The 12,466-nt window shown below is 41.6% G+C and overlaps 1 protein-coding gene across 5 annotated transcripts in view; it reads left to right on the top strand.

The window, feature by feature from the left end:
- The window catches only part of HOMER1 (homer scaffold protein 1), a 75,746-nt gene that overhangs the window by 20,756 nt on the left and 42,524 nt on the right, over window positions 1–12,466 (top strand). For 4 of the 5 annotated variants that reach the window (XM_083404217.1, XM_083404218.1, XM_083404216.1 and 1 more), the window contains exon 2: window positions 10,974–11,130. Coding sequence is in view for 2 of the 5 variants with exons in the window: in XM_083404216.1 (XP_083260342.1) it covers window positions 10,974–11,130 (157 nt within the window). In the remaining 3 variants the exon portion in view is untranslated. Of the gene's footprint in view, window positions 1–10,851; window positions 11,131–12,466 lie in introns of those variants that run through there. The other variant, XM_083404215.1, reaches the window with a different exon arrangement.

Below are 12,466 nucleotides of genomic sequence, written 5' to 3'. Positions count from 1 at the left end.
GTTTGAAGTAGAAATATTGATGCTCTGTGTAGCATCGAATTGTGGTGTGTCTGGGGGAAGAGGGCTAGACAATGGAAGCTCTGGGTAGTGGGCTGTCTGGGGCTGGATAGTAAAGGTGTTCTACATTCTAAATGTTTCTGTCTATATCCTACAGGAAGCACATTCCAAAGAGTTGTTAAAGTTTTCTAGTCTTGATAGTGCTAAATAGCTTATTATCCTGTAAGAAAGTGATAGAGTTTAATAAAGTTTTAGTACAATTCAGAAGTCTCAGTGATCCCACTGAGACTTAATTGGTTAATTGTTTTTGTTTAAATGTGGTATTTCAATTGCAGTTTGGTACACCTAGTATCATCTAGATGAGTATCCCTCTTTGTCTTTGTATGTGTGCATTGAGAACAATTCCATATCCAAGGTTTTGGGGCATATCATTGAATTGATGGAAGAATATGACAGTGTCCAAGGTAGAAATTGCAATTAATGCTTTTGAAGAGCAGACATCACTGAAATAATAGTGTTTACACAGGTGGTTATTTCAAAGTAATACTGTAACAACAACTCCACTTTTAAACTTGCTACTGTTAACATCAGTGTATTTAACTTTTGGAGAACAATTAAGTTAACTTCAGTTAATAAGTAACACCCCTCTGCAAAGTAGTTGTGCACAGAAACAAGTACAATGAACCCTCCTAAAAGTAGACTATAAAATAAATAATGCAACAGGTTTTTACTCACTACTATTCTTAGAAATAAGTTTGTACAGCAGACCTCTTTTCCCTACTGTCTCTGAACAATGGCAAATTAAACCTGCTGGAGAATGTGAAAAATTATTGGATTAACCTGATTCGTAAAGAATGTGTAGATGAGCTTTAAGATGCAGGTGGTGAAGTTCATTGTTCGTGCCCTTCTTTTAACCTGAAGAAGAGTGGTCTTGAGCTCTCAAAAGCTTTCAGAGTCACCATCTGGAACTGTCTCAGCAAGAGGTGCTGTAGTACCTAATGGCTCATCAAGAGCTTTACTCCGCCAAGTGACAGGCTGGTTGAGACAATCTTTCCAGCATTTATTTATTTTTGTCTGTTGGTATGTTAGAATACATACATATAAGATTTTTTTAAAATCTACATTAATAACAAAAGTTACCAATTTTTGTAGTCTTGCAGGCACATCTGGAATTTTAGAGAGTACAGTGGGCATCATCCCTTTCTTTGCTTTTCTCCCCGCTTTCCATAGTGTTACAGATAAAGCAGGGACAGTAGGAGAGAAAGAGAGTCCACATACATATTCTTTTGATTCTCATGAATCTGCCTGATTTTACACCGTGAACTTCAAAACACCATCAAATTAAAGCTTACCTTGGTAGACTACAGAGTAAAATTGTGCTTCTTGTTATTGTCATCACCACAAAAACGTTGATCAAAGGCATGTATCTCAATGTTACATTTTTTAAACATAGGGTGACAATAGAATCACCAGCAAATTGGAGAACACTTGTGTGGAAAAGTGGTGGCCTATTTAATAGTGGCAGTTTTGAGAAGATCCTTTGTAAAAATTGAGTACCTATGCCTGCACTGGGTGGGTTTTTGTTTTTTTTAAGAGAGGTGACTAGTGATGGGAAGAGTAGGAGAAAGACCCCATTAAAAATGATGCCATTTCAAGAGGATCCAGTTTACTGAATAAGATGTATGTGTGTTCATGTGTGTGTGTGTGCTCTTTCTCTCGGTGGCATGCCTCTTTCTCTGCCTTGGTGGCTTTTGTTTTCCTCCCTCTCCCCAGTCTCCCAGATTACTGCCCTTTCCACACTTTCCCTCCAACCCTTGGTTGCTGCACCATCTCTCCAGCTGCTCAGGTGTCAACCTGTGCTTTGATGAGCACACAAAGCTGAATGAGGGCTGTGGGAAAGAGTGTCACTCTTAGTCCTTCAGCTCTGTACTTTTTATGGATGGGGGGTGCGGAAGGTAACCACTTTCCCCAACTTATGACAAAGGGAGCAATGGCAGGGGCTGGTGCTTAGAGGCTTTGTGGGCACTATGTTGGAACCCTGGCTTTATACTGAGTCAGGGCATTGTCTACTTGAACAATATCTATAGTGTTCCTGGCAATTATTATCTAGGGTTTGGACTAATGTATTTCCCAGTCCTATTGCATGAGATGCTTTAACAGGAAATACCATGGATTCTGGGATCATTATATATTCAAAGTATGTACTTCTCTCTAGACCAGGGGTCAGCAACCTTTTTCAGCCATGGGCCGGTCCACCATCCCTCAGACCGTGTGGTGGGCCGGATTATATTTTGGAAAAAAATAATGAATGAATTCCTATGCCCCACAAAAAAACCAGAGATGCATTTTAAATAAAAGCACCCATTCTACTCATGTAAAAACACCAGGCAGGCCCCACAAATAACCCAGAGATGCATTTTAAATAAAAGGACACATTCTACTCATGTAAAAACATGCTGATTCCCAGACAATCCGTGGGCTGGATTGAGAAGGCGATTGGGCCGCATCCGGCCCATGGGCCTTATGTTGCCTACCCTTGCTCTAGACTCCTTTTGACCCCAAAGGAACCAATGTGAATTAGAGTTGGTAGCTCTCAAGCTAAACATGTATCTCCCTCAGATATCTTTTGAAATCTAGTTAGCTCTGAATCTGATTGTACATTAAACTTGCTGATTTATCTACAGCCCCTAAAGGGATGGAGATTTGTGCCTTTATATGGAAAGATTTGACAATGAAAATGGCTTCCCCACCATACATTCAGAACCAAAAGGACATTTCCCCCTGTTCTGGGTTCATATTGTGTCCTGCCCCATGTGGTGGCCTAGTTATCAAAAGAAATAGATTCATAGCTATTCCAGGGATAACTCAGTCACAAGCCAGTTCTGAAAAACTGGTCTCCATGAGTGGTGAAATCATCCATATTATTCTAAATTCTAATATCAGGAACCAACTGAACAATCTCTCCTAGAGAAAGTCTGTGGCAAGTGATCCTGAGTTTATCAAGAAACAATATTCCCTGCATTTTTAGGTTCCAGTGCATCAGTAAAGCTCTGGAGATTATGAAAAGATGAAGGCAGTTCTAGCTTCCATGGCTTTCCTTATGGTATGGTATATACCAGCCTCCGCCATGCTGGTGCCCTCCAGATGTTTTGAGCCCAAAACATCTGGACGTTCCCAGTATGAGGGACACTAGTATATTATTCAAGTAAATACAATAGCTAGGCACATTTTAAAAAAAAAGGTTTGTCATATTGGCCATAAGGAAGAACTTGAAAATCCACAGTTGGACAAAACCTATACGTATTATGACTAGTGTATCACATCCAGGATTTTGCATAGCTGACCTCATGGCTAAAATATCCAACACAATGCTTGTACCTTTTTGTTTTTCCTTGATTTCTACCCCACAACCACTGCTTTGTACAACTTCTTGTGACAATTTTTGTTTTTGTGAGAATTTGGTGCCCAAATGAATTTTAGAATAGTTAAGCAACAACTCCTAAGTTTCAGATCTCTTAACTGTATAATTTTTAATGAGGCTCCCAACTAGTGGTGTTTTTAAAACACTTTAAAATTGAGTGATTTTCTTCATAAGGGGCAGTTTAAAGCTGGCAAGATTGCCAAACACTTTTCACAGAATCAGGAATAGAATATGTTTAGTGATTGGGTTGTTGACTGGAGTGACTGGAGTGCTAATCTAAGCAAGGTCTCAACATATATTTTAATCAACTAAAATTCTTTAAGGACTGGTAGCAGAATTGTTTTTCCCATTTAAATTTGAGTGGGTACTGCATTGGTGTGAAATGCATAGCAGAGTGCAGCTGTAAATGAATTTAGGCCTTTTGATTGGCTTTAAGGTTGACTTGCCAATTGAATATACCTTATATTTATTGCTAGTCTGCCTTTAAATATCACTATCAAATGTTGCTTTTAAAACTGTCTTGTCAGATGTCCTTGGTGCATTCCATATAAGATAGCATGTTATACATGCACACCATAAGAGGAGAAAACGAGTGCATGATACAGATGCCTGGGTCACAATGACCTTAACTGAGAAGCATATTGTCTACTGTTTTGTTTAGCCTGTTATCTAAGGTGGATTTTTTTGGGCATTACTTTACATTGCTTGGCTTGAGATGAAATTTTATAGGCATGGCAAAGTGTAGTAGGCTGTGACATATTTGCAATGTGTTTACACTACCAAGTACATGTAGCAGCTGCTTCCATCTGTGTTCGCCACACAATTTCCCCACTCATTTTAAAACGGTTTGCTAAAATACCCCGTGGCTTAATATTTTGTAGGGAGCAGAACTTGCTAAAGAAGCAACAGCACAGCTTTCCTTGTTTTCGGTGCTGAAAATATGTGTGACATAAAAGTGGGTACCCCTCGGTGGGTATTTTGGCTGCAGGGTGCCATTCTTTTTCCTAGTTTCTCAATGAGAACAACATCTTACACATATCAGTGAATTCAGTATATTCCAGTAGTTAGTCTTGCTTCTCCTCCCATGTTTCAGGTGGACTGCTTGGCTTTTAAAAGAGAGGTGCATTTTGATTGACTGTAGTGAGGACTCTTCCAGGTTGGCTCAGCTGCTTTAAATATTTGTGCTTGTCTTCTTTACCTACCCTAACTTTTTCACTAGGTTTTTCCCTTTATGCCTTCTCTACTGATGAAGCATTATAATGCATTACAATTTTTTTTTTAAAGCCTACTCATTTTATCCACTGTGAAAGAAGAGCAGTATAAACGTAAGCCACAATATTGCCATCTTTGTCACCCAGCGACTAGACTTGGATAGAGTGTAGCTTCATGAATAGACGTTTCCACCCTCCCCACTTCTTTGAGCAGTGAGAAAGGAAAGAACACTGGGAACTTACGGAGTTTCTGTAACACTGGCTTTATTTACAATTACACAAATAGTGTGTGAGAACAAACAACAGGCACACCTGCAAGGAAGCAAATCACACCCCCACATTAGATTCCCCAGAAAGAGATCCTGAGGCACATGTGCCATCCACCACTTTCTTGCTTTCTCTGCTTCCACCTGTTTCCAAATTGCTAGAAATGCTATTTCTCCAAACATTCACTCCCCACTTTATACACACACATGCATGCGCACATAAGCAGGAGTGCTCAATGAGTTCAGTGCAGAGTTCTGTTCAAATTCCGCCCATCTACCACGGTGTGCATGTTAAAAATCAGGGAGTTGATAGTTTAAATCAGGGGTCAGCAAGGTTTATCTTGCCTGGGCCGGATCGGTCCTGCATAGATCCCTCCGTGGGCTGGATCATGCGTGCGAGTGCATGCACCTGCAATTTTCAGTGTCTGCGTCTGCGCATGCGCAGATGCGATTTTCAACGCTGCGGACGTGAGTCCCCGCTCCGCGCTGGTTTAGCACAGTGCATGAGCAGGCAGCTCAGTTCGGGGGTAGCTTGTGGGCCGGTCAAAAGACCTCCGCGGGGCGCTTCCAGCCCATAGGCCTTAGGTTGCTGGCCCATGGATTAAATACATATTTACAGTGGTACCTTGGCTAACATATGCTTCAGGTTATATACGCTTCAGCTTACAGACTCGCTAATCCAGAAATATTACCTTGGGCTAAGAACTTTGCTTCAGGATGAGAACAGAAATCGTGCAGCGGTAGCACAGTGGCAGCAGGAGGCCCCATTAGCTAAAGTGGTGCTTCAGGTTTAGAACAGTTTCAGGTTAAGAACAGACCTCCAGAATGAATTAAGTACTTAACGCGAGGTACCACTGTATAGTATTACAAGGTGGTCCAAGACCTGCTTTTAAAAAACCCCATCTTCTCCCCCACACCCCTGCCCTGCCCAGTATGGTTGCTCTAGGAGAGGGTTAAGGAGTAAACCCTACACAAATCCAGAGTGGAGTCCCTAAGACAGTTGGAATCTTGTATGCCTCCTTCTGGCAACTCCTGCAGCCAAACTGGTGCCTAATGTATTGCTCTGCTTCCCTTTGGAGCACATCAGCAGGATGAAAAGGGGTTGTTATCATCTAGGCAACCCTGGACCTCCATACATGCTGCCCGGAGAGGTCACTTCTGTGTAGCTAACATAGCAAAAACTATGGGAGGCAGTTACGTGTTACCGGTCTCTGCAGGCACAGGAGGTAATGTGATTCTCCGGCGGTTTGCCTTCACCCCCGGAGGAACAACCCATTGTCTCTTGATACATGTGGATGTCAACAACCAATGACATATTTAAATGTGTTTCTGCGTGGACTTTGAATAAAATCAGATTAATGCAGAAGTAGGATGGCACAGATTTAGGAATGATCACATGCAGAAGTGAAATGAACCAGAAATAGACACATCTGTCCACCCCTACAGATCCACTGTAACAGAAGAGTGAGTGGAAGAATGAATGAGAGCCATGGAGCGTGATGGAATGCTGGGTGGAGTCAGAGTGACTGACAGATGGAGGGTGTCTGAGAATTGCATTTGAAGTGGAGTTGTGAGAAAGTGTATGAAAGCAGAGGTAAAAAGTAAGGATAGCCATAAAGAGGAAAATTGATAATTTTAGATTAGGTGATATCTGTAAATATACAGTGCTCTTCTGTACTATCTACGATAGCTCAATAGGTTGTGGGGGCAGGTATTGTGAGGGTCTTAAAGGGAAGTTTAGATGTTTGAACTAATTACTTCTGGGGACCTGAGCCTTCTCACACATACCTTTTGCCTTGAGATGGTGTGATAGGTCACCTCCCCCAAATTCTGACTTGCCCTTTGCTGAACAAGAGAGGTCTCAATATAAAGAAACAATGAACTCCCATAAAAAAGCACCAACCAGTCATTAAGGACTATTAACCAGTGATCTACTAACAAAAAAGAATTATTAGGTCAGTGATAGTGGTGCTTGCTAATTCCTTCTCACCCTATCCTTAAGTGGTAGGAGGAATTCACTCAAATATCATTTTTTCGTATCAGGCTTTTAAGTATTTTAAAGAGTTATTTCTTACCTTAATGTTCAAGGATAAGCATTTTAAGAAAATGATTCCAAGTTCCAAAAGTGACTTTACTAGATTTGAACCTGTAAATAATTAATTAATTTACTTGATGACTCTTGGGGTTCCTTCCAACTCTTTAATTCTGTGCTTTACTCACTACTGTTTAAATCAGGGGTAGGCAACCTAAGGCCCATGGGCCACAAGCTGCCCATGGGGGTCATTTAACCAGCCCACGAGTCGCCCCTGAACCGAGCTGCCCACTCGACGAATCCCCTCGCGCTGCACTAAACTGGCACAGCATGTCGCGGGGACTTGCTTCCGCGGCGCTGGAAATTGCGTCTGTGCATGAGCAGATGCTGGAAATCACATCTGCGCTGACGCCAGAAATCGCGGGGGTGCGCACAATCCGGCCCACGGAGGGATCTCCACTGGAGTGAACCAGCCCAGGCAAGGTAAACCTTGCCAACCCCTGGTTTAAGTCTTCTCTGTGCCCTTATTTCCTCTGTCTCCTAAACCTTTTCCATCCTGTTTCTCCTTAATTATAGATAGTGTCATCAATGTACATAGCACCATCCATCTTAAGGAGAAGTTACCCAAAGTGAACACAATAATCCAGCTTTATCTTTACTAATGCCAAACAGTGTGGAAGTATTTGAGGCTTCTCTTAGTATAACCCTAGATAGCACTCTGGCTCCTTCAGTGCAAATAGAAATGGGAAAAATCAGGCCAGCCAGCCACCCACTCTGGGTTGGCGATAATGCTATTAGGAGAACAGGAGATGAGACTAGATGGTGCCTGCTGGCTGGGTGGGTGTGTTGGGGTTTTTTCTTTATAATTTTTCTTTAAAATATGTCTGTTCAGTCACATCACAGTTGTATTTCAAAAATGGAAACTACACAAGCAGAACAGCTACAAGCAGGCTCAAAGGATCTTTGGCATGGTTTACTGCTGTAAAACCTCGAACGGCGGTTCGAATCCCCGCGGCGGGGTGAGCTCCCGTCTTTCGGTCCCAGCTCCTGCCCACCTAGCAGTTCGAAAGCACCCCCAAGTGCAAGTAGATAAATAGGTACCGCTTTGTAGCGGGAAGGTAACGGTGTTTCCGTGCGCTGCACTGGTGCTGGCTTGCTAGAGCAGCTTCGTCACGCTGGCCACGTGACCCGGAAGTGTCTTCGGACATTGCTGGCTCCTGGCCTCTTAAGCGAGATGGGCGCACAACCCTAGAGTCGGACACGACTGGCCCGTATGGGCAGGGGTCCCTTTACCTTTACCTTTACTGCTTAAAGGTGAAGGGACCCCTGACCGTTAGGTCCAGTCGCGGATGACTCTGGGGTTGCGGTGCTCATCTCGCTTTACTGGCCAAGGGAGCCAGCGTACAGCTTCCAGGTCATGTGGCCAGCATGACTAAGCTGCTTCTGGCAAACCAGAGCAGCACATGGAAATGCCGTTTACCTTCCTGCCGGAGCGGTACCTGTTTATCTATGTGCACTGCGTGCTTTCAAACTGCTAGGTTGGCAGGAGCAGGGACCGAGCAATGGGAGCTCACCCCGTCACAGGGATTTGAACTGCCAAGCTTCTGATCGGCAAGCCCTAGGCTCCGTGGTTTAACCCATAGCGCCACCCGCGTCCCTGGTTTACTGCTTACTACTGGTCAAAAAACTACTTCATTTTTCATCTCTCCAAAGTCAGTCCAAATGAGTGTTGGGATCAAACTGGGGCTGTAGCTAGGGTGGGGAAATGAGGCTTAATGGAGCCTCTGAACATTGATGGGACCCGCCCCTTAAAAAAACATGGGAGGGGGCAAAGTGCCTCAGCCCCCAGGAGCTGGCATTCATGCTGCAGAACTTGCTTGCAACTCTTGTGGGACTCCTTCCATGGCAATAGTGTGTGGTCAGTGGACCAAGGGAACAAGGCTAGTTCCCTAAATGTTTCCCTGGTGTCTCCTTCCCAGAGCCCAGGAAGCTTCAGCCTGGCTTAGGGAGAGAGGTGCAGTGCTCACAGGTATGACATCACAGTGTTTCCCCCCTCCCCATCACCCCTGGAAGCTGGCATCTCTGGCCCTAACTCTTTCCTAAGAAAAAATTCACTGCACACCACTGTTCTGTGGAGGGGCTCACCTGGTACATATTCGGCTATTTTTTATGTATCTGGCCAAAACCTTTCTATTTTCAGGTTTGTTAGGGATGTTAGATTTGAGCCTGCTATTTTTAATTAGAATTTTTATTCTTGTGCAAATTGTATTTCCTGTTCTTAGTAGTAGTGAAGGGTACATATACATTCTGTAACTAAATAAAAATACCTTGGGTAGGATGAAGGGGCAGAAAGGTTCCTTCTGGTATTGCTAATATTTGGAGACAGTGACTGAAGAATGCAGAAAGACCCTGCCAAGAAATCTGATTTTTATTTTTGCTTTGTGTGTACAAGCATGTTTCAGGGTGGTAAATGTTAAGCCTTGTTGCGGCAGCTGTTGTAGCAGCTCTCAGTGCTTAGGATATTGTTGCAAAATATTAAAATAACTTTGTTATGAAGTGTGGAAGCAAGTGAACTGTGAAAATATGATATAACAGGAGTCAGATGGCATTTACCTGAGAGTTACCTCTAATGTGTGAAGACATACAATGTGAAGAAGCTGAACTAGTAAATAAATTATGCCACATCACTAAAATAAGAGGCTATAAGAAGATAGCCAATGTAATACCAGCTTTTTAAAAAAGAATGAGACAGGATCCAGAAAATTACAGACCTATCAGTTGCTACTTCTCCCCTACATAATTAAATAGAGAATGGTGCTAAAGTCTTCAGATTGTTAATTACAATTGCAGTTCAGTAGTAGAACACTGATGAGTAGCTACTAGATAACATCAGCAATGCTAGACAGTCTATATGGAAAAAATATTTCCATCTTTTAAACTTTAAAAATGTAAAGGATTGAACCTGGAAGAGAAAAAATTGGTAGCATTAATACTCTATATCTTTTAAATGTACAAAGTTGCATAAGTCATTTATTTACACACAATCCTATGAAGTTGGCTGGTGGACATTCTGCACTTGCCTTAGGCTATCCAATGAGTTTTGTGACTTAGAGATTTGATCTAAGGGATTAAATCACATATAGGGCACTTAATTTGATATTTCATTGATTAACTATTCAGTACTATAAACAATTCTCTGCTATCACTTTCAAATTGCTCCTGTTGTGCAGATTCTCCTCAAGTGCAAGCAACAAGCCCCTAGCCTTACTTTGATGTCCAAACTAGCGCATTGTTTCTGTCCAAACAAGCCAAGTTTGGGAAGCCAAGGACAAACCTTAGCTTAGCATCATGACTTGTTTGGAGAGAAGCAAACCATTTTGTACAGAGTGCTAGATTCCTGATCACAGCAACACGATTATTGAATTAATGAATTCATTGGTGTTAATGGACAGCTCAGAATCTGTACTCCCCCCCCCCTCTAGGCAGACATAAGCAGATATTTTATACATGCCTCAACAGCCATAATATTAGATTGTGAGATAAAGAGGCCCTAGTTGTGATCTACCATGTGCAGCATTTGACAGGAAAGCAACAAATATTTTTCAGTAAGTCATAGCTCATGATATCTAGGGCTTCTAGGCTATTGAGAAAAGGATGAGAAAAGTCCTCTCACTAGGTTTCGCTCAATGGAAGAAAATCACACTTCTATTATTGACAGTTAGTGTTAAAGAGGTTGACAGATGGAGAATGAGGGAGGGGGAGGTGGTGTATCAGTAGTGCCTCTATATTTAGATATGCCTCCTTTATCTGACTGTACAGCTGGCCACTCAATTTATTTTAAAGGACTTGTGCTTCGCTTTCCTGTGAGTACTTTTCATGTGCTTCACAGATATATCCTACTCCATGCACGCAAGTCTGTGGGGGCCAAGTACATTACTCATGCAAAGTGAAGTTCATAGGGGCCAATGGATGGAATATCCAAATGACTTGTGTACAACCATATTGCGTCCAAATCAGATTCATCACTTTTACTTTCTGCCCTTCAGGGAGCAACCCATCTACAGCACCCGAGCTCATGTCTTCCAGATTGACCCTAACACGAAGAAGAACTGGGTTCCCACCAGCAAGCATGCTGTTACTGTGTCCTACTTCTATGACAGCACAAGAAATGTCTATAGGATAATCAGCTTGGATGGCTCAAAGGTAAGCTATCTGACAGTTTAAACTCAGGTAAACTTCTACATTTAATCTGCCCTCCCCCTTTTAACGTTACTGAAAAGTGATGCAAAATGAGAGCACCACTCTTGGAACTTAACATACAATATAATACTTTATTAACTTTTGAAGTTGGTCGAGAAACCTCTTTGGGGACTGCTTGTCTCCTCTGACTTCTCTGTCTCTCAATTCACTGTAAGTGTAAAGGAGGAAGGAGGCTAAAAGGCATTCTGCTTGGAGTATATATCTTTAGTCCTAAGTAATATGGCAGATATTATGTTGAGTAGTTTTATTGTTTTTATTAATATTAATGTAGAAATCCATTTTCCACCAGAAAATCTAGTCTTATTTTCCCTGTGTGCCAGAATGTCAAAATGTCTATACTAAACATAACACTGCATATTGAGGAACGTTCTAATGTTTGCATTTAATCAATCTGTTCAACAGTTGATCCATTTACTAAAATTTGATTGCTACCCTGGGCTCCATTGGGAGAAAGGGCAGGATATATGTTAGATAGATAGATAGATAGATAGATAGATAGATAGATAGATATGCTGATAATATTGAATGTGAAGATTTCAAGTCTAAATTACCATTTGGAAATCAACAGCTTGATTATTCCAACTGGCATTTTCTCTCTCTCTGAATCTTCTTTAAAATCCTGACATGGTTCAAATATATTGTATCTTAGGTAAATTGGTTTATCAGTGTATTTAGATTACATTATCCAAAACTCATCCTTCCTGACCAGAGTTAAAAAAAAAAAAAAAAACCTTCAAGGAAAAGGCCAACTTCCTGCATACTTGTGCAGAAAATATAGATTATGTCACCCAAGTTCATGATGTAACATAAGCAAAAGAAAAATGGAGGTCCCTGCCTCAAAGGAGTTCACAATCAAAATTTTGATAGCAGGAGAGACAATAGAATACTATTAAAACATCTGCATTGTTTGCTCTGTGGTGGAAAAAGTTTTTTTCTTTTTAAAAAATGGCATTTTACTAATTGTCCTATAATTATTGGGGCTGGGGTGTCTAAAGATGTGCTGATTTCATGATCCACCACTTAGGAAATCCAGCTGCCTGGCCTCTAGTATTATGAGCAGTTTGTATTCTTGGAGTAAATCAGTCATTAAGAAAACTAATTCATTAAGAAAACTAGTTGATGTCAATATGCAAAGCAGATATGGATGCTGTATGATTTATTTCAAACAATAAAAGATCATGTAATTTTTCTATTGTATCCTGTTGGTAAGGCACAAAGTAAACTTCTGATAATATTTCCACTGCCATTCAATTTCATTCATGCTGTAGTGGGACTCTTG

This window comes from Podarcis tiliguerta, assembly GCF_965153285.1.
Source record: "Podarcis tiliguerta genome assembly, chromosome: 11".
Classification (NCBI taxonomy): domain Eukaryota; kingdom Metazoa; phylum Chordata; class Lepidosauria; order Squamata; family Lacertidae; genus Podarcis; species Podarcis tiliguerta.
This window is presented reverse-complemented; position numbering and strand designations above follow the sequence as displayed.